This window comes from Polistes dominula, unplaced genomic scaffold (genome assembly GCF_049000335.1).
Source record: "Polistes dominula isolate Pdom_NZ unplaced genomic scaffold, Pdom_raw_medaka contig_33, whole genome shotgun sequence".
Classification (NCBI taxonomy): Eukaryota; Metazoa; Arthropoda; class Insecta; order Hymenoptera; family Vespidae; genus Polistes; species Polistes dominula.
Window position 1 is genome coordinate 714,557 of NW_028300998.1, and position 20,143 is coordinate 734,699.

At 26.3% G+C, this 20,143-nt stretch overlaps 2 protein-coding genes across 5 annotated transcripts; both read left to right on the forward strand.

Moving 5' to 3' along the window:
- The first annotated feature begins 1,147 nt into the window (after window positions 1-1,147).
- INPP5E (Inositol-3-phosphate synthase) lies at window positions 1,148-12,304 on the forward strand. 3 transcript variants are annotated; one of them, XM_015317462.2, is made up of 7 exons: window positions 1,148-1,864; window positions 2,587-3,075; window positions 4,235-4,459; window positions 5,927-6,236; window positions 6,375-6,934; window positions 7,049-7,517; window positions 7,616-12,304. In XM_015317462.2, exons 2-7 carry the CDS (start codon window positions 2,598-2,600, stop codon window positions 7,728-7,730), a joined length of 2,157 nt encoding a protein of 718 aa, XP_015172948.1. In that variant the 5' UTR covers window positions 1,148-1,864; window positions 2,587-2,597; the 3' UTR covers window positions 7,731-12,304. The 3 variants fall into 3 exon arrangements, with proteins under 3 accessions (XP_015172948.1, XP_015172947.1, XP_015172949.1); XM_015317461.2 differs by having other exon boundaries at window positions 1,148-1,635; XM_015317463.2 differs by lacking the exon at window positions 4,235-4,459 and having other exon boundaries at window positions 1,150-1,635.
- Window positions 12,305-12,756: 452 nt separating this feature from the next.
- Det (baculoviral IAP repeat containing deterin) lies at window positions 12,757-15,914 on the forward strand. Of its 2 annotated transcripts, XR_016176891.1 has the most exons (6): window positions 13,227-13,650; window positions 14,007-14,210; window positions 14,279-14,399; window positions 14,587-14,723; window positions 14,968-15,148; window positions 15,538-15,914. XR_016176891.1 is itself a non-coding variant. In XM_015317530.2 (5 exons), exons 1-4 carry the CDS (start codon window positions 13,637-13,639, stop codon window positions 14,698-14,700), a joined length of 453 nt encoding a protein of 150 aa, XP_015173016.1. In that variant the 5' UTR covers window positions 12,757-13,636; the 3' UTR covers window positions 14,701-14,723; window positions 15,538-15,914. The 2 variants fall into 2 exon arrangements, 1 of the variants encoding a protein (XP_015173016.1); XM_015317530.2 differs by lacking the exon at window positions 14,968-15,148 and having other exon boundaries at window positions 12,757-13,650.
- The last annotated feature ends 4,229 nt before the right edge of the window (window positions 15,915-20,143 follow it).

Sequence of the window (20,143 nt, forward strand, 5' to 3'; positions counted from 1 at the left end):
GGTTACTAAATTTTGTTATTTTCGGCGCTCTTATTGGATCCAAGTTTTCTCAAAGAGCTTTATGTCAAATTCTAACAAGAAGTCCACATTGTAAAATAGTTAAACATTTTTGTTTATTTACAAATTCCAAACAGTTGATATTAAGTGAGTTAATGGTTTGCACCAAGTCCGCTAGATTTCGCATCTTATCACATTGAATTGAAAATCAAAATAAAATTATGAAAATTTTGTAATATATTGCGGTCTGTCAATGTACCATGGAACGGAACACATTTTGAGAACCACTGAGTTTAAGGGTTAAATCATTTTTTACAAATATTTAATTTGAAATGTGCAACACAATTTTATGTAATATTGATAAATTAGAATAAATTATGAATTCTATAATATCACACGTTCTATTTCAATATCAAATTAGCTTCGATGTTCTACATAAATGTGCGTACGTGTACGTACGAATATATTAAGCTAAGAAACGATGCATTATTTTTAATATTTCTTTTCGATTAATAAATAGTATTAAGTTACAAACAGCCAATAGTAATTCTAATATACAAAATTCTACCTATTGAAACGCAAGAGATAGGAAACACACCTATTTCTTATTCGAAAAGTCTCGTAAAAGAAACAATACTGAACTATTTTGAGATGTAAACTTGTTATTTGTGTTTATACTCTTACATATTTTAATTAAAATTTGATTTTTAAATTATCTGTATGTAGATTTTTTTTTTAAAATAGGAAATATTTGTATAATTTAAAAAAAAAAAAAAGAAAACAAAAAAAAACAGGGTTGGTTTAAAATGAAGTGTTCGTATTAATTCGAACAAACATGCGCATTTGAATCAAGTAAAATATGTTTGATTTGATGAGTCTGTTTGTATCTTAAAAATGATATTATATTTATTTAATCTTTTAATTTATGCATGTAAATATTGAATTTATTTATTTAATTTTTTTTGTTAAATGACGCGACAATTATCAAATCAAATTGCATTCGAGAATATATCGAATTTTACGGTAAAAATTCTCTAGAAAATATCATTCACATTTATATTTCTTTAAACGTGTAATGAATATATAATTATAGAATAAGTTGATTTAGTTGTGTCTATCACGTATGCCCCTTCGAAATATTTATTTTACACGAAAAATAAAATGGCGTCGATTCGCGTCGTCTGCTTGCTTTGACAGCTCACGATACGTTCGTGTTGTTCGTCTTTTTTGTTCATTCAAATCTTTCCTTCGAATTATTTGTCAGTGATTAATAAAAACATATATCGTTTATTTATAATTTCATAGTATTTTTTAATTTTTTTTTTTTAAATTATTTCAAATATCTTGTATACGTGAAGTAAAAGATAAAAAGAAGCAAAAGGATACAGTTGAATGTTCAGTAATAGAGTAGTAGCATTGTCGTCTGCTTGTTTGACAAGTGCGCATGATCGGTGATCAGTCGAGTGCGAATAATATGGCGTACGGGTGTGGATATCGAATGTTCGTCATGTCGCTCAACAACGTTTATTATTTGTGAATATATTCAATGAAAATGAATAGTAATCAATTAAAATTCGAATAACATGAATGAAAGGTTCGATGTTATAGTGATATATATTCTCGATGATGGAGGCAGAGGTTAGAGTTTGATATTGACGTTCTTCAAGTATTTTCTACTACAATATCATAGGTTGCAAATAGTTATGAATTCGGTATGCAAGACGAATGACGTGTAATCTAATACACCAATGTGCAAGCGATTGTCAACCTGTGAATTTCGTAATAATATGTCTACATACGTATAAGGAAGGCTCTACATATAACTGAGTTCAATAAAGTCAATGTTTCATTCAAATTGTCACGTTATGCAAGTATAGATGATGCTATTTATTATACAACTTGAAATATCTAAGTCCATAAAGATGGTTCCTTAATAATTATATTAAAACACTATAAACAGGCTGTTTTGAAATATTCTATAAAAACAAAAAAAAGAAGTTGATATAACCTATGAATGTTTAAGACCTAATAGTTAATATAATCTCTAGTCAAAAACAGTCAGAAAATAAAGTTGTATATCGATGTTAAAAATGTAATCAATTTTTGGCATAATTGTTTCTTATCAGTTTATTCTATGATGTATAATAGTATTTCATGTAAATGAACAAGTTACTATTATACGATTGTATATCCAGTTTGTTTATGAGATATATTACAATATATATTAAAGAATATATGCGATACAATAAAACCGAGTATATGTAGAATACTTGAAATAAAAGAAGGAATATTATGAAGACGTAACTGAAGCCAAAAGTACTGAATTTAGAAATATATAAAAATTCCAAATGACTTGATAAATATCTAGACTGTTTTTAGAAAGCACCTTGCAGTAAATGGTATTAATAGATAAATCATTTTTCATTGGAAGCTTGGATTATTGACTATTTGTATATATACATATATGTATATATATATAAATATAAATATATATGTATATATATATATATGATGTATTTCTACCAAAATATTATAAAATACCATTGTTATATTAATGATGGATTAATAACTTATTAATCACTGCATTAGATGATAATATTATGGAGCAGTGTAGAGGAAACGATACCTCTAGCATATCCAATGCAGCTAAAGCAGATATATCACCTAAATCAAAACAAAAGAAAAAATCTCTATGTCAGATGCTTATGAATAAAAAGACTAGAGTTGGTTGTTTGGAAACATCTTATAAGGATAGCGATTCTAATAAGAATTCTAAAGCCGATAACTCTCAACACGAATCTCATACCAGCACAAAATTGTCTTTATGTTGTGCGATGACTGAACGAAGTAGAACTCCACCTCAAAGTTTAACCGCTAGTAGATTGTCTCCTACAACATTAAGCAGGACATCCGTAAAGTCTGAAGTAGCTTCCATTAATGGTAAATGTCTAACAGATGTAATAGTCGAAAAGCAAGAAGTGTATTCGATGTATGGCGATCAGGAAGCTCAAGAGAGTAATACGAGTAAAAAAGTTGTTATGCGAGAAAAGGAGCAACGCAAGAGTACTTACACAGAAGGTAAGATTTAAAATGAATATTTCTTTTATAGTAGAACAGATAGTTGTTTTATTTTTTTTTTTATTAATTTTTTTTTTATTTGTTTAACAATTTTATATTTATATAATCATTACTTAAATCAAATAAATGATTTTACTTAACAAATCAATATAGGATTGCATGAAATTGGTCAATATTTGATTAACACGTTATATTTAGAAATATATTTAGTAGACAATATTTTATTAATATTAATTTTTAATTATTAACTCTATGCTTTAAAAAACATTGTTTATATATGTGATAATAGTAACAGTATATCTTTTAATACCGATTATGTCATATGATTAAATGAAAATACGTCCTTGTATATCCCCACCAAACTATTAATCCTAAGGTACTCCATAGTGAGTAAAGAGATAGAAGTGTGTCAGTGTGAAGTTTTATCATAGTATGGGAATTCAAGTGATCTCTTGATAATTCAATCTTGAAAACAGGCAAATGTGATAAGTGTTGTTAGGCTTGAGTGTTAGTAGTGTCGTTTTACAATGCCGTTAAATAGAAAAAAGAAGAATTCATTTCTCAATAAAATATCTAAAGTATTTAGGAAGAAAAAAAACTCATGTATTAGAAAGGCAGACTAGTAACTCTTCTGAAGGAACTAGTAATGGACAAAAGTCAAATTTTCAAGAATCTATTAAATATCTTACACATTCTAATGAACAAATAAATATAGCTGTAAAACCAGCCATTAATGTTCACGTAAAACATCATTTTCCAAGTGAACATATTGATGATGAATGCAATAGTCAAACGAATATCAATCAAACTCATGATAAGACATCTTCCATAAGTTCATCCGTTGAAAGTAAAAATGACAATATTTTGGAAAAACAAGAAGAGGTTATGCCTTCTGGCTCAGATAAATATTTAAGTATAAAGACTGCCTTTCTGAAACAAGATAATAAATTAAGTGATCTTGATCAAAAACAAATTGATATTGAAAAGAAAATTCAATCGGTTGACAATACTTCAATTAAAATGACAGACTCCATTATTGACAAAATAATAAATAATCCGGAATTGAAAAATGGTAAAGTTCACGAGTCACATTCATTTTTAATAAAAGAACTTAAATCAACTAGCCAAGAGAGTAGTGAAGATAGTGACTTCTCTGCAGAATCCACGGAAGATGAAATCGAAGAATCTTCAGATGATGAAAATATACAAATGATTTATGCCGAAAGAGATCACAAATATATAAAGGATGACGACTATTTCACTAAGGGGAAGTATATTTCTTATTTCTTCCTGGCAATGGAAAGGCAATTCTACGATCCTTCAGAAGTTTACAGTATGGTTAATTACCATAATTGTAACATTTGTGAAAAACCAGAAGGCAAAGGTATAAACTAACAATGAAATAAATCTATGCGCTGCTTGAAATTTAATTATTGCGCTTTTTCTAGCAATTTTTCATTTTACCTATTGCGAAGGTGCCAGATTCTTCCCAGTATTTAATATATATATATAATAATATATGTGTATATAATATATATTAATATATTTATATATTATAGTGAAAAGAGTACACAATGTTATTTATCGGGCTAGTGTAAGTTTATAAAAGTGTCAAGATTAAAAAAAAAAAAAAAAAGAAACATTGAGTATACAATAACATGGCACCATTAAAATTCATTATTTCTATATCCTGTACAATTATCATGCTTATATGTATTCTTTACCTGTTGCTGTATTAATAGAAAGTACACCCCCTTCCTCTCTGACATGCATATATACAGGGTTTTCTGTAACTGGTGATACAAATGAATCATGGGTGATTCTATATGAAAAAATACAACATTTTTTAAACTTATTTTTTTCAAAACCAAAGCCTTATATGAACACATTTGATTCTAAATTTTCTATTTAGTTTTTCGTATAGAATTATCATCTAATTGTTTATACCACCAGTTACAGGAGATCCTATATATATATATAAATGTGTGTGTGTGTATTAGGGTGTTCCTTATTTACATCATTTTGGAAAATTTTTTCCCCACCCCCTAAATATTTTCTAAATACATAAACAAAAATTTCCTGTAAATTTTGAACTCATAATTTTAATATTAACACACTCCACAGAATCGTCAAAGTTTTAGATGGAAAATACATGCAATAATTTTCCATAATGTTAATAAAAATCATAACTCTGATAAAAATGTGATGAATCTGTTAGAAATTTGGTGCAATTGTCTTTAATTTGGAATAATCTTTGCAAATTTTTAAGTTCATTATTTCCTTACATATTAAGTCAATAAATATGATGAAATTTATAATTGATTTTTTAATTTTGTTTTAATTTTAAATTTTCAACGATTTTTAACGTTATAATGAAAATATTGAATGCATTTTCCATTTAAAACTTTGGAAATGCTGGGAAGCGTGTTAATATTAAAATTAAGAGTTGAAAATTTACAGAAATTGTTGTTTATGTATTTAGAAGATATTTCGGAGGCGACAAAAAAAAACATTTCAAAATGATGTAAATAAGGAGCACTCCTAATATGTATGTAATGTGGCATAAAAAGATTTGTTGTATACAAATCAATCCTTTAAAACACACTAAATTCTAGGATGTAGTTAAATTATGTAGTAAAAATATCAGAGAAGAGAATTCTACTATGAAATTTACAAAGATTTAAAAATATGTACAAGTGTTAGATACGTAATAGAGAGTAATTTAACCAATTTAGTTCTATTAGTGAAGAATTTTGTAATATCATTATTAGTAGGTATATGATTTTTCATATATGGATATCTTATGTAAACTCATGTTTTAAATCATACGTATAATATTTCAATGTTCCAGATGAAAATTCTTCTTCTGGATCAATGTCTCCGATCTCTATGCAGTTAAGACAAAGATTACTCCACAGAAGATCTGTTGATAATTTAGTTATTAATTCTCCGACAAATTCTATGCGACATTCTAGTCCAGAATCTGTGAAAAGTGTACCTATTCAACTTAAACCTCGCTCTACGTCACACGATGCCTTGTCAAAGAAAAAAGATCGTAAGGTGCCTACAGCAACTGGAGAATCTACGGATAGTTTGGCTAAACAGGCACTACTTGCTGCACAAGTATTAAATTTAATTCCTGCTCAAAAAGCTAGAGAAAGGTACATGAAGTACAAACACAAAATTTTATTTGAAAAACATATATATATATATATATATATATATATATATATATATATATATATATATATATATATATATATAATTTATGTTATATTTAGTATAATTATTTTTCGTAGAAATTTCCTTCATGGAAGAATAGCGGCTAATTCATTGCTCGGTCCAGTGGAACTTGAAAAAGTATTGCCAAATCGCGAATTAAAAATTTTCGTTGGAACGTGGAATATGAATGGTCAATCTCCGCCAAAAGAATTAAATGATTTTATGTTACCTTCGGAAATAGAAACTATTCCTGATATGTTAGCAATTGGAACTCAAGAATCGTGTTCTGAAAGAAATGAATGGGAAGCTTCTTTGCAAGAAACATTAGGACCTTCTCACGTTTTATTAACTAGTACAGGTCTTGGAACCCTTCACTTGGCTCTTTTCTTAAGGAGAGATCTCATTTGGTTTTGTTCTGTACCTGAGGATGATAGTTTTTCTACTAGAACCGGAACAGCATTTCGAACTAAAGGAGCTGTTGCTTTGGCTTTGATGTTATTTGGTACAAGTTTCCTTTTTGTCACGGCACATTTAACAGCTCATCAGGATAAAGTTAAAGAAAGGGTTAATGATATAAAAAGAATCGTTAGAAATTTAGATCTTCCCAAAGATTTACCTACAAAACATAAAAGCAAAGGTACGCAATTATTTGATAATCAAATGATCATCTTATAATTGTTTATTTATATAAAATAATATCGCCGAATTATTATACATTTACGATATATACAATAATTATCATTTTTTTTAGATGTTACACAAAATTTCGATTGCGTATTTTGGTGTGGAGATTTAAATTTTCGTTTAGCTCAACCGAGGGAGGAAGTAATTCAATGGGTTACAGACACCTGTTTCCCCCAACAAGTTCCAGTTAATTTACAAAAGGATCAATTGAAAACAATTCTTAATGAAGGTGCAGTACTGCGTGGTTTTGAAGAAGCATCAATTATGTTTCCCCCAACTTACAAATATGATCCTGGCACACAAAACTTTGATTCGAGCAGTAAACAACGTTGTCCCGCGTACACGGATAGAATTCTTTTTAAAGGAAAAGGTCATACAAGAGGATATATTAGACGAGTTAGTCATGAAAGTACTAGTTCGCATAAAGACGGTGCTATAGAGTGCTTGATATATGATTCTGTTCAAAGTATCTGCACATCCGACCACAAGCCTGTATGGGGCGTATTTAAAACAACTATAAGGCCTGGCATTGATACGTTAGTATTATTAAATAATGACGTATTATTTTTATGGTTATTATCTGCGAATGTGCGTATAAGTATTTTCTGTTCTTTTTTTTTTCTTCTTCTTCTAGGATACCCCTTGCAGCTGGTTTGTTTAATCGTGATGTATACATAGAAGGAATTAAAAGACGTGCAGCTGCAATGGATGAATCTCAAGGAACTTCTAAAGTGTGCTCGATTCAATAATTATGGTACTATTTATAAAATTGCCTAGCAATTTAATAATATTAACAACAATTGTAGACTTTATAAATCATGAATACGTAAAAGAAAAACTTATATAGAAATTACCATGTCGCGTGGCACACACACATAAGTATACACGTATATATATATATATATATATACATGTACACACAGGCGATAATATAAAATTTCTTATACATTCTTCAGTTTTATATACAAAATTGTTTTTGTATCGATATCGATTACATTTAAAAAAAAAAAGAAAAGTATTAATCAAGAATTGTTTATAGACTATTAAACATGTAAATTACTGTCTAGTAAAATGGCACAAATGAGAGAATATTCTAGTCACACATAAAAATATTCTATATAGCATGTTTTTTTTTTTTTTTTATTAAAGTAAATAATAATAATGTCTGATCTAAAAGATCGACATAATATTTGGTGCTAATAATATGAATATTACAAAAGGTAGAACGATATTTAACGTGGCATTTTTGTGGCCATTCTTTTTGCCTAATATTTATGTTAACAACAACAACAGAAAATAAAAGAAAGAAAAGCGTATTTTTAAAATCATCAATCGGTATATGGTTACAAGCATTATTCCAAATTTTTACTTATTATCCGTAATATGAATGCAAGTATTAAATTATTTTGTTGACATTATGCATCGTGAAGTATTATTAGATTATTTATAGTAATTTGCAATAAAGAGAACGATTTTTTTATTCTTGATTGATTCACATAGTAATTAACAACATTGCGATAATGACATGGTACATGATTTGTAAGTTAATAATAATTTTTGTTTTGTTTTGTTTCAAAATGCCTTATTGTTATTTTTGTTTGTTGGCTTCTTTGTTTTTAACACATTGCCAGCCGGCGACCTAAGAACATTTAAAGCCTGAACGCCGACAACGTATCAACCATTTAATGGTATAACAAATGAAGATCGGTGTAACCATGGCAAGTAAATACAAATGGATGTGTAAGACACTCATACCAGCAAAAAAAATCCACATCATTGTGGGGCAGCTACTCAAATTACAAACTCAGAAACCCGCGTTTTCGCGGGGCCGGTGCTCAAGCGACAGTCTCAGAAATCCGCGTTTTCGCAAGGCCCGCTGTCAATGTGTTAATTTTGTTACCATCATTAAAAGCATTTTTTATTACATTGTTATTTTTATCATGGTAACAAATATATATTGTATTATTTGATATAGATTAATATACAGGGTTGATGATGTATTTCATCGGTATGTAGAATTATTAATCGATAAGTTCCAACCAAATGTCAAAGCGGTATATAAAGACATATTTCCAAATAATTTGTAATTCATACTAAAAAGATCCCAAAAAGAAAAGAAAAGAACATTGAAAAAAAATCTGTATTTATTCTATGTTGTATCACCATGTTTGATTAAATATTTGCATATATATATATATATATAGCACAAAGTCTCTGGTAAGGATCTAATACAAATCATGTTAATTAAGTTTTGTTTATTATTTATTGGAAGTAAGGAACAATCAAAATGATAACATAACATATATATATACATAATGATATAAGATGATAGTTAAAGCTTCCATGATATTGTTTTCATAATCTTTCCACATTTAGCTGTTCTTACTCCTAGGTATCGTTCTTATCAAATTAATCTCACTGCATAATTATTATTTAACACATTGACTGCTGAGCAAAATTTTTTTTCGTTTTCACACAGCGTTGCAATTGTTCCTTAGATAATCGTGCAAATTCAGACTGATGTAAAATAATAATGCGTTGGACAATGGGTCCTGGTATGGCAGTCAACATGTTAATATAATTTACAATCTGTTATTGTAAAAGACGAATAGCATTATAAGTTTATACAAAGTTATATGAACATGCTATATCAATAATATTTTACAGTATTTGGTAGAAAGACTGTGTTTTACAAACTATATGTTAAAAAAACAAAAACAAAAGTTAGTCTTTCGTTAATTTATTACAAGGATAAGAAACTTTTAAAACTATTCCAAAGATATTTAATAGAGGAGGATGCCTTCATAGTAGTTGCAAATTATAAATTAATAGTAAAACATGTATGTTAATTTATTATTTATTTTATTAGACAAATAATTATACATACATAGACATATATTTTGTATTAGTTTAGATACGATAATTAATATCGCTTTATAATTAGTTACAAGCACCCACGTATAAATCATTGCTATTTATCTTGCTGTTATAAAAATGGTTATTAGATTGCATCTTAAATTTAGATCAATGTAGAATACTTCTTAATTGTCACTTTTATGTTATCGATAAATTAATTAATAATATTGATGAAGAAAAATATGGACCATAGTTAAAAATAAAGTCTCAGGGCTTGTAACCGTACCAAAATTTAATAAAGATTAACAATTATTCCCAAAAATTATTGAAATCTTTATTAAAGCATCATTCACGAATTATATTATGATTTTTTTTTTTATATAAAAAGTAACATTAACAAATTAATCATCATATTGTCATTGAATGACAATACTTAATTCATTCAAGTAAAAAAAAAAAAAAAAGAATCAATAAACATCTGACAATAAAAATCTAATTTTGTTAGATTTCATTTTTAACACACAATATATATATATATATATTACATTTATAACAAATTTTTACAAACAAAAACTATATATATATATATATATAAATAAATAAAGAAAGAAATAAAAATATCAAGAATTACAAATCTTGATATTATATTTCTACGCCAAAAGTATTTCAACAACAACAACAACAACAACAACAAATGAATATAGAAAAAGAAAAGTCTAGGCCAACAATAGATATGATGTTTTTCATTTGCGTTGAATAAAAATAAAATACAATTTCTAAACATTAAAATAATCAGTTTATACGTATAGAGAAGGTTTGTAAAAACCTGTTTGAAGATCGATATCATAAATGTTTACATAATTGATAGATAGGATAATATTATTTAAATATATATATATATGTCAATAATGAAATGTAAGTCGTGATAATGTAGATTTCTAATTACATAGAAAACGATCTTCTCGTTTGGCATGGTTACAAATCCTGGGATAAATTACTTAATAAATCACTCATATATTGATGGAAAATTTTTTCAAGATCTCTTTTTTTTCCTCTAATATTTCTTTATTTTTTTTACTTAATCAAGATAGTCATTCTTTTATCATGATTACCATTGCATCATTAAGTGTGATGAATAATTCAATAAAAAAATAAAATGAAAATGATATAGACACATTCTTCTTCTTCTTCTTCTTCTTGAAGTAGATCTATGTACGTATGTATAACGTATTTATTGCTGTTCTTCTAAAGTGCCTAATTCATAACATTTTCTACTTGTAGTTTTATACTACTCATTGATTTCAATGAAAAAAGTAAAGGAAGGACAAGTCTATTCAAAATATAAATGAAATAATAGAAAATAGTAGAATTTGTTAAAGTAAACACATTTATTTCTATTAATTTCATGCAGTTTGTCGCAACTATGCTTTATCTGAATATATTTGTAGTTATTTACATATTTACGTAAATTTGTTCGTATGTATGTATGTATGTATGTATGTATGTATGTATGTATATGTGTATTTATTTGCATCTGCGAAAAATCATATTTATTGATAGTTTAAATATTTTAGTAATTATTAGTAATTATCTTTTTTTTTTTTTAACTGAAATTATATATGTATGTTTGTATGTATCTCTTTCAATGTCAGTAGATTTCGATAAGCACGCACACACATACACATATATAATATATTCATATATTATATTATTAATTATTGTATAATATATAATTATATTTATACAACCAAAATTATACAAACCAAAATATATATATATATATATAGGAATTTCATTGAAATCTATTTCACACATGGCTCGGAAAATATAGAAACAGGCCCATATAATATATATACATACCTGATATAATTATTATAATATAATATAGTATTAATTACTTATCAATTAATATACGGTGATTTACAAAAAAAAATTTCAATTTTGGTATATTAATTTTAGTATATTCATATATATATATATATATATATATTATATGGGCCTATTTCTATAATTTCCAAGCCATGTGTGAAATAAATTTCAATAAAATTCTTGAAAGTTAGTAACATGTATAGAAATTTTAATTTAAATTAAACTATATATTGCTAATTAATTAATTAAATTATATATGTGATACATATTTATCTACATAAACAAATATGTATACACTTTAATTTGTTGTATTTTTCTGGGCTTTCAATGGTGGGGATCAGGGGGCCCTGTGCTACCAGACAGTTTGCACACCTGTGTGATTACGGCCTTGATATTATTACATTGTATTTATATTATATTATTAATTATTTATTTCTAGTTTTCAATACATGCTAGAAAATTTCTTTATGTATATAAATACGTCATCATGTCTGTTGTTTAAAAATTAAGGTTATCTTTACATATGTTTCACTTCATACATGTAACGCGACACATATATTCTAATATAATCTAATATTATCAATATATATATACTTAATATTGCACAATTGTTTTTTTTTTTAATGATTAATAGCTGTATTTTTTTTTATTCTTATTTTTATTAAATTATTTAAAAAAAAAAGATGGAGGTCACAGATATTCGTCGAAACGAACGATATCAGTTTTATATCTAAAGATTTTTCTTTGTTTTTTTTTTTTTTTAAATTAAGGGTTTAATAATTATATATAACGTGATAATAATAGAAACGTTTTGAAAGTATTTAATATTTCCATTATTTTTTCATATTTTTCTTATAGCACAAAATACAAAAAAACATGAAAGTCATCCAGACGAAATAAATTTATAATAATGTGAATTATTTTTATTTTGTCGTGCAATGTACGGTTATATATAGTATTATTTATGTGTTTATGAATAATATATTAACGTATGTGCATGTTCAAGGAGTTATTCAAGAAATGTATAAATAGCAGTAAGACAGGTAAATTCTCAAAGTATATTATTGTATTATTGATCAATTCAATTGGAATGTCGACAGGTTTGATTTATGTAATTTTTTATAACTTTTATTATTATATCGTTTTTTTTTTTTTGTATCATTGTCTCGATATACTTTGTGATTAAATTCTCCACGTCTATTTAAAATTATTACAGTGACATTATATGGATTATTAAGTAAGCATTTAGTTTGGATCACGTAGTATAAAATTTGTCTAATCAGAAAATTAATCATTAGATTTTTTTCCAATAAATACTACGAGTAATTGTTTGTTATTCGAATATTATCTAATATCAAGTAATATGATTTTGTTTATGTATTAAAATAATTGTAAGATGGTGATCAAAAGGTATGAATTAAAAAATAAATAGATCCTTGGTCAATTGTCTAAGATTTTGTAACAATAAGTATTATAATATACATACGCATAAATATATTATTATCGTCATTTTATGTTAGTAACAAGATTATCAAGAATGAATTATTTGAATTTTGCGCCTTTTTATGATAAACCAATCAAAAGTGAATTGTCACGAAGTGATCAATGAGAAAAGTTTAACAAGGGTGATGGTAAGGTTAGGTTAAAACTTTCAAAAGTATCGAATGGATTGTTGCTGTGTTTTTATGTTGTGTAAATAGATTTATCGATAATTAAGTGAACATAAATAAGAGAAAGAGAAAAATAGACAAGTTGACGTTAAAAGTGAGAGAATCAAATTCGCGTGGAATTCAATATTTGTTTATTTGTTATTGATGCAAGCTTTACAGTGACAGTTGTACACAAGTAGTGGAATAGTAGAGACGAAAAGTAAGCCGCGTTCCTTCATTTTTTCTTGACAATATTTTATCACAAGATAGATAGACCTGATATGGATTTTTTACCGTACGTATGCACACTTCACATTTATTTAATTTAATACTACGATATTTATATAAAACGCTAAACATTTAATCACAATACATAATCTAACCTAAATCTTAACCACGGGGTGGCGCGGGAAAAATTTAGTGTTTACATATTTCTATCATTTTTTCTTCAATTTTATGTAGTCGTTTAATTCAATTTTATTATAGACGTTTAAGTGATTTGTAAAATTTAGTTATTATAGTTGATAGTTAATTAATTATATAGTATGGTACAAATCTAACAAATTTCATGTTCAGTCTATCATATCAATAATCATTTATTTGTATTTTTTTTTGTTATCTTCGAGTATTGTTTAATGTTCATTAATATAGAGCGACTTCATCATTATTCTGGAAGAAAGTAAGATTAGAAACATTTGAAAATTGGCCATTTAAATCACCCAAAGATGTTTGTAGTCCGGAACGCATGGCTTCTGCTGGATTCTTTTCTAAAGCGAATAAGGAAGAACCAGATTTAGTTGAATGTTTTATTTGTTCCAAGCAGCTTGATGGTTGGGAATCTACTGATGATCCATGGTTTGTATTACATTGGTGTATACGTTCTCTCATTAATTATTGTGTTTATTGATGCGATGGGTTTTTAGGAAAGAACATGAAAAACATCAAGCATCTTGTGCATTTGTAAAATTACAGAAACAAGACGAATGTCTCTGGACTGTTCTCGAATTGTTTGAATTAATAAGAGTGTTTAATTTAAAGGAATGCGTAAGTTTTAATACATTTTTCAATTGTACTGTAAAATATAAATGAAACATTAATGTTATAAATGTTTCTCATAAATGTATATACACCATAAACTCTTGTATTCCTTTTAAAAGTAATGTACATGAATTTATAAAAAAAAAAAGATATTAAAACGTTATTCAATTAAGATTTGTTTCATTACTTTTAGGAAAAGGAATTAGAAAAGGAAAAAATTAAATTAAAGCATGAAGCAGCTAAGCTCGCAGAAGAGATACCAATATTGTTTAAAAATTTGAGGAAGAATAAGAGAGGAGGAGATTAATTTAAGTTGATTAAGAGTATAAGGTATTTTTTATATTCAATTTAGAAAATATGTGTTATTTCTTTTTGTAATAAAATTTAATATATAAATACATTCATTTTTTTTCTATTTCTTTTATATTAATAATAATGTATTTCTAGCAAATTGATGTATCTTCGTTTTTGTTTTTTAATTAAAAAAAAAAAACAGCGAGATTCAGTGTGGTCTGATTTTTATGTGTAAATCTGAATCAAACTAAAGTTAATATGTTATATTTTTTTTTTACAGAATCAGTCGTATTTTTACCATAAAACTTTACGTAATGTATATCAAAAAAAAAAAACGAACAAAAAAAGAAGACAAAAACTATTTTATATTATGTATTAGTTTTTAATAGATCTAATTAGATATTTTCGACATCATTCGAAATGATAAATAACGTTAAGTCTTGTACATTTGAATCTTTCGAGTAAGTTGTTTTGTTACATTATAAATCTTGTTTTTATTTCTGATTACATTTTTAGTTACTTGAGATAAATATAACATTATTTTACAAATGTGTGAAGATATAAGAATTTTTTGAGTAATCATAAAATAAATATATAAATCTTTCTATGTGTATAAATAAAAAAAATGTATATTTAGTAACACATGCCAAATATAATTTATTAATTTTATCTCAAACGAATGTTACATCATTTTATAAATTAAATAAAAATCCAATTATAGAAAAAAAGTAAGAGAGAGAGAATTTATAGTTATCATAAAATAAACACATATGTTATTTCCATATATATATATATAGAAATTAATATATTCGATAGGAAATTAACACAAGTGAAACTTATCTTGCTTTAGGGTATGCATCGTTAACGATGAAGCCGGTCAACGAACGATTTTCCTAGAAAGCATGATGTGCACATTCATGCACCTTGGCTGGGAGACCAACAACACGATCCTTTCTCGGGTTATTCCTTCGTTTCTTAACCAATTCGTGTCGCGAATGCATTCATTCGCTTTGATGCATCTTTAAGGAAAGTTCCTCCTTTTATTTTCTATTCTATCCTTCGATAAATGTGTGATGAGCATAATATTATTCGTTCAACAAACACTTTTGCTTTGTCAATCATTTGATTAATAATACTTATTACATTTATATTTATTTAATCGCTGTATATATTATTTTTTATAATTATCTAATATTATATAATAATAATAATAATTTATCAATATTATATATATATATATATATATATATTTTATTACAAATATTAACCAATTATTCAAAATATGAAACCAATAGATAGCAAACGTATTTTCTATTAAAATGATGAATTTTTTCAAACGTTCAATTGTTACATATTTATAATTCTATTTTTATGTTCGAATCTAATCTAATATACTGTAAAAACATTAGAATAAGTTTCAATTGTTATATAACGAATACGAAATTAATGTCAGATGTGTTTCATTTAAATTAATCTATTCCATTTGTCCTTGTAGAAACTTACATACACATAGACAAATACTCATTGATTCATACTTAAATACTTTCTACGTGGTAAGAAAATGTTACGTGTAGAAAATAATAATGCTTCTTTAATTTAGATTCTAAAGATCTCAAAGTCAACGCTATAAACAACTTCCGTACTTCAGGTAATTCATATAAAATAGTGTTGTGAATGGATGTCAAGGATAGAATGGTTCATTGTACGCGTGGAATGAAGATTTATATTGCGTTATTTTTACGAGTTCATATACGTCGATCAATTTTGGCAAAGCATTGGGGCCTTATGGACCAGGAATATCTAAGCAAATGAATGGTCGAACTTTAGAAATTGAAGGCGAATTGAATTCTTAGTGTAAATCCTTGTCCTCGATTTGCAGAGTTACAGAGTTACTTGTATATATATATATATATATATATATATGTTAAAGTTTCATGTCCTTGTCAGTTAGTTGCTTTCTCTCAATTTCTTTTCCTTTTTATCGACATCTGTATATATATATACAATGACATGAATAATGAGATACCTTTAGTTAGAGATACGACAGCTCATCTCTTAAGAGGTGAACATACGATGACTCTTTGATGAAAGGATTGAACAATTCACCATTTGCATTTCTTCTATATAAGTATGTACGTACATATATATTGATATATTTCATAGTAAATGAAAGTATAAAGTATCATCTATGTGTGGATGTATCTACTACATACAATATATCTTTGGCACGGTTTAATATAAATATGTGTGTAAATATGAGGTAGGAATTAAGTAATCTTTGCGACGAATGCGCAAAAACAAGTGCGTTACATATATGCGCAGTTTAATAATACCACTCGATTAAAAATCTTATTGTCAAAGAAGCAAAAAAAAAAGAAAAAGAAAAAGAACAGTGATAATTAAGACCGGTATACTTAAAATATTAAAAAAGTTAAACTGTCTATTAATTAAAGAAACAAACGTATCTACGGATTTATAATCAGAAGAAGAATATTTCGAAGAGAAGAATATGGTTGATTATTTCAAAGACTTTTTAACCCCGTCCTGTGTTTATCGAGATAAAAACGATAATATGATTGGTTGGACGTTACAGAGAGATAATAATGAAAGACGAAAGAATATTCGACACGACACATTCTTCAATGAGATATTCGAACGTTTTGTAAACGTTACAATTACTTTTTTTTTTTTTATACATGCTCAAAAGATTCCATTGGAATTGGTTTTATGATCTGTTTTTTTAAATCTTACTCTTAATCAATGCAATTCAAATCTTTAAATAGAACTAGATTATTCTTCATATTTTATCTAGTTTTCTTATTTATCTTCTATTTTTAATGACTAGAACAGAATTAGAGACGGACTTTGAATTATTGTTGTATTTTATTGTTTCAAATCTTTCAAGCATGGAATTAAAGAAATTCAAAAAAAGTTCTAATTATAGATTGTTACAGAAAAATGTGAGTTTTTTTTTTTTTGTAACATTTAACAAAACAACAGTTTGTTTTAATTATCAAAGAATTACATTACATGAGATAAATGTAAAAAAAAAAAGAACAATTATTTACAACGAAGAAATTTTTATACAAAATAGTTAGGGATAGAGATTTTTTTCATATTTTGTTATTTTCCATTTCTTTTCTCATTTTAAATAATTATTAATACAATTATTTTTTTTTTGTATTATTGTTTAATATGTTTATTAATAATGAATATAAACAAATTTCGAAGTACATTCATTCATGTGGTTCACGTTTGATTTAATTGACGTAAAAATAAAATGACACAGACGTAGATTCAAAATGTTTTCAAGCTCTTTCTCATTTTTAATAATAATAATAATAATAATAATATTACAATATAATTTTGATATATTATCATTTAATGCAATCGACGTGTTGTAAATATTTATGTAAATTTTTTTCAATGTATTTTCTTTCATGGTTCACGTTTGATTTCACTGTATGTAGATACAGAGTCGTAATATTCGTTTTTATGTCATTCTAGGTATTACAACCGACTGGTACTACCACCACCACTTTACTAATCAGGAAAAATGTCAAGAAAATTGTGCCATGTTGTAAATAAAATATCTTGGAAATAGAATTTCGAAAGTATCTTTGTGGGAACGTCATAGAAACTTCCGAATTAGAGTCTAATCTCCAGAAACAAGGAAAGTATGGAAGGAAACATTTTTATTTATTTGGTATTTGATATTTTTCAAAGATTTTATCCACATCAAAATATTTTGAAAAAAAAAAAAAATAATAAAATTCAAAGTAAATAATACTGATTACAGAAATATTGAAAAATCCTGACCCAGTAAATAACAGACTAAAAGAGAAAACCACTTTTTTTTTCAAGTGGAGAGGGAAAGATAAAAGCTTTAAACTAAAGAAAAAAGGGGGTGGGGTGGGGTGGGGAAAGAAAAAAATTAATTTGGGGGGGATGGGGGGATGGGGGGAGGAGAACATTGAAATATTTACGTTTGAAGATAATACTTTACTGTCATTGATAATCTATAACAATAGAAGATAAGACAACACTCAGGAATGAAGACTTCAATGATGGTGACTTGTTTAGAAAATAGGCTAATAGAATCTTTATTAATAATATTTTCTTGCGCATATGTAAAAAATTAATTTTAACAACGACAACAACAACAACAACATTTTTAAACATATTTCTTTATTTTTATTGTCTATCTTTTTTTTTTTTCTAAATCAGAAATAGAAATCAGTTTCGATGTCACGTGAATTGTTTTTTTTTTCATTTCAATAATCAATTGGTTAATTAATCCAACATCTACTCGAAATTTGCAAATAATTATGGTTGACTTAACACAGGTGTATTTAATTGTAAGAAATCAATGTAAAGCAGGGTCAAGAAAAAAGATTGGAAGGACATGAAAAAAAAAGTAGCATATTTCAAAGTTTTTAATTTACGAGTCGTTCGTGCAATCACCTGGAACATTTTCATTTCAGTTTTTTTCAAAACAAAAAGAAGAGTTTTGTGTGTTGTCTCTCCTTTTTCTTCTTCTCTCTTACATACACACACAGACATACACATACACATACACGTTATTTCTGTAGAAGCAATGAAAAGTAATCATTTGCAATATTTAAAATCGTGCACTTTATACGTGTTGCTTTAATTTGCAAAATACAATATTTTTCTGTATATGGTGTTCGAAAAGCCATTTAAAAGAATTGAAAAATGATTAATTTGTTTTGCTAATTGTTTGAAGTGGTTACATATGTTAGGTCAGTAATTTTTAAACATAAGAATAACCGAACATTTTTATTTTAAAATGGAAAAACAATATATTATTATACAATTTTATTATTTAATTAATATTGATTTTTTGATTTGTTTATTCGGTAAAACGAGACTTTTGGAATTTTCCATATATATTTATATGTTGTATATATATATAATAATATTATTATATATTATTATAATATAATAAATTATATTAATAATATTAATATTAATATATATAATTAATATATTAATAATATTTTATATATATATATATATATATATGGAAAAGCGGGAAAAAAAAGAAACAAAAGATCGACCTTGTACAAATATTATCTCACTCTTATAAGATCTAAATACATAAATCAATCAAGCGTAAAGCGCTTTAAATCTTTTTTCCGTCATTTAGATGATTTTTCAATATTTGGCTTTACAAAAGAATATATTTTTCAAATAAACAAAATTATTAGTAAAGCAAACGATAAGAGTAATTTATATAAGTTGCTTACTAACGGAAGTTAAAGCTTGGTAAGGAGGGAGGGAGAGAAAAAAAGAGAAAAAGAAGAGAAAGAAAAAAAGAGAGAGAGAGATATACACTTGTTATTATCGTTGTTAATCAATTGTATGTATTCCTTTTTTTATTTTCTAATCGAAAGCTACCTCTTGTTTTTACTTTATTGATATTAACAATTGTT

Bases quoted from the DNA above. Each gene is read 5' to 3' on its own strand.
- INPP5E (XM_015317461.2), top strand. From the start codon at position 1,581: ATGAATGAAAGGTTCGATGTTATAGTGATATATATTCTCGATGATGGA. The intron at 1,636-2,586 runs GTTAGAGTTTGA...TCACTGCATTAG, and splicing joins TCTCGATGATGGAGGCAGAG to ATGATAATATTATGGAGCAG. The intron at 7,518-7,615 runs GTTAGTATTATT...TTCTTCTTCTAG, and splicing joins ATAAGGCCTGGCATTGATAC to GATACCCCTTGCAGCTGGTT.
- Det (XM_015317530.2), top strand. The intron at 14,211-14,278 runs GTTTGTATTACA...ATGGGTTTTTAG, and splicing joins GAATCTACTGATGATCCATG to GAAAGAACATGAAAAACATC. The intron at 14,400-14,586 runs GTAAGTTTTAAT...CATTACTTTTAG, and splicing joins TGTTTAATTTAAAGGAATGC to GAAAAGGAATTAGAAAAGGA.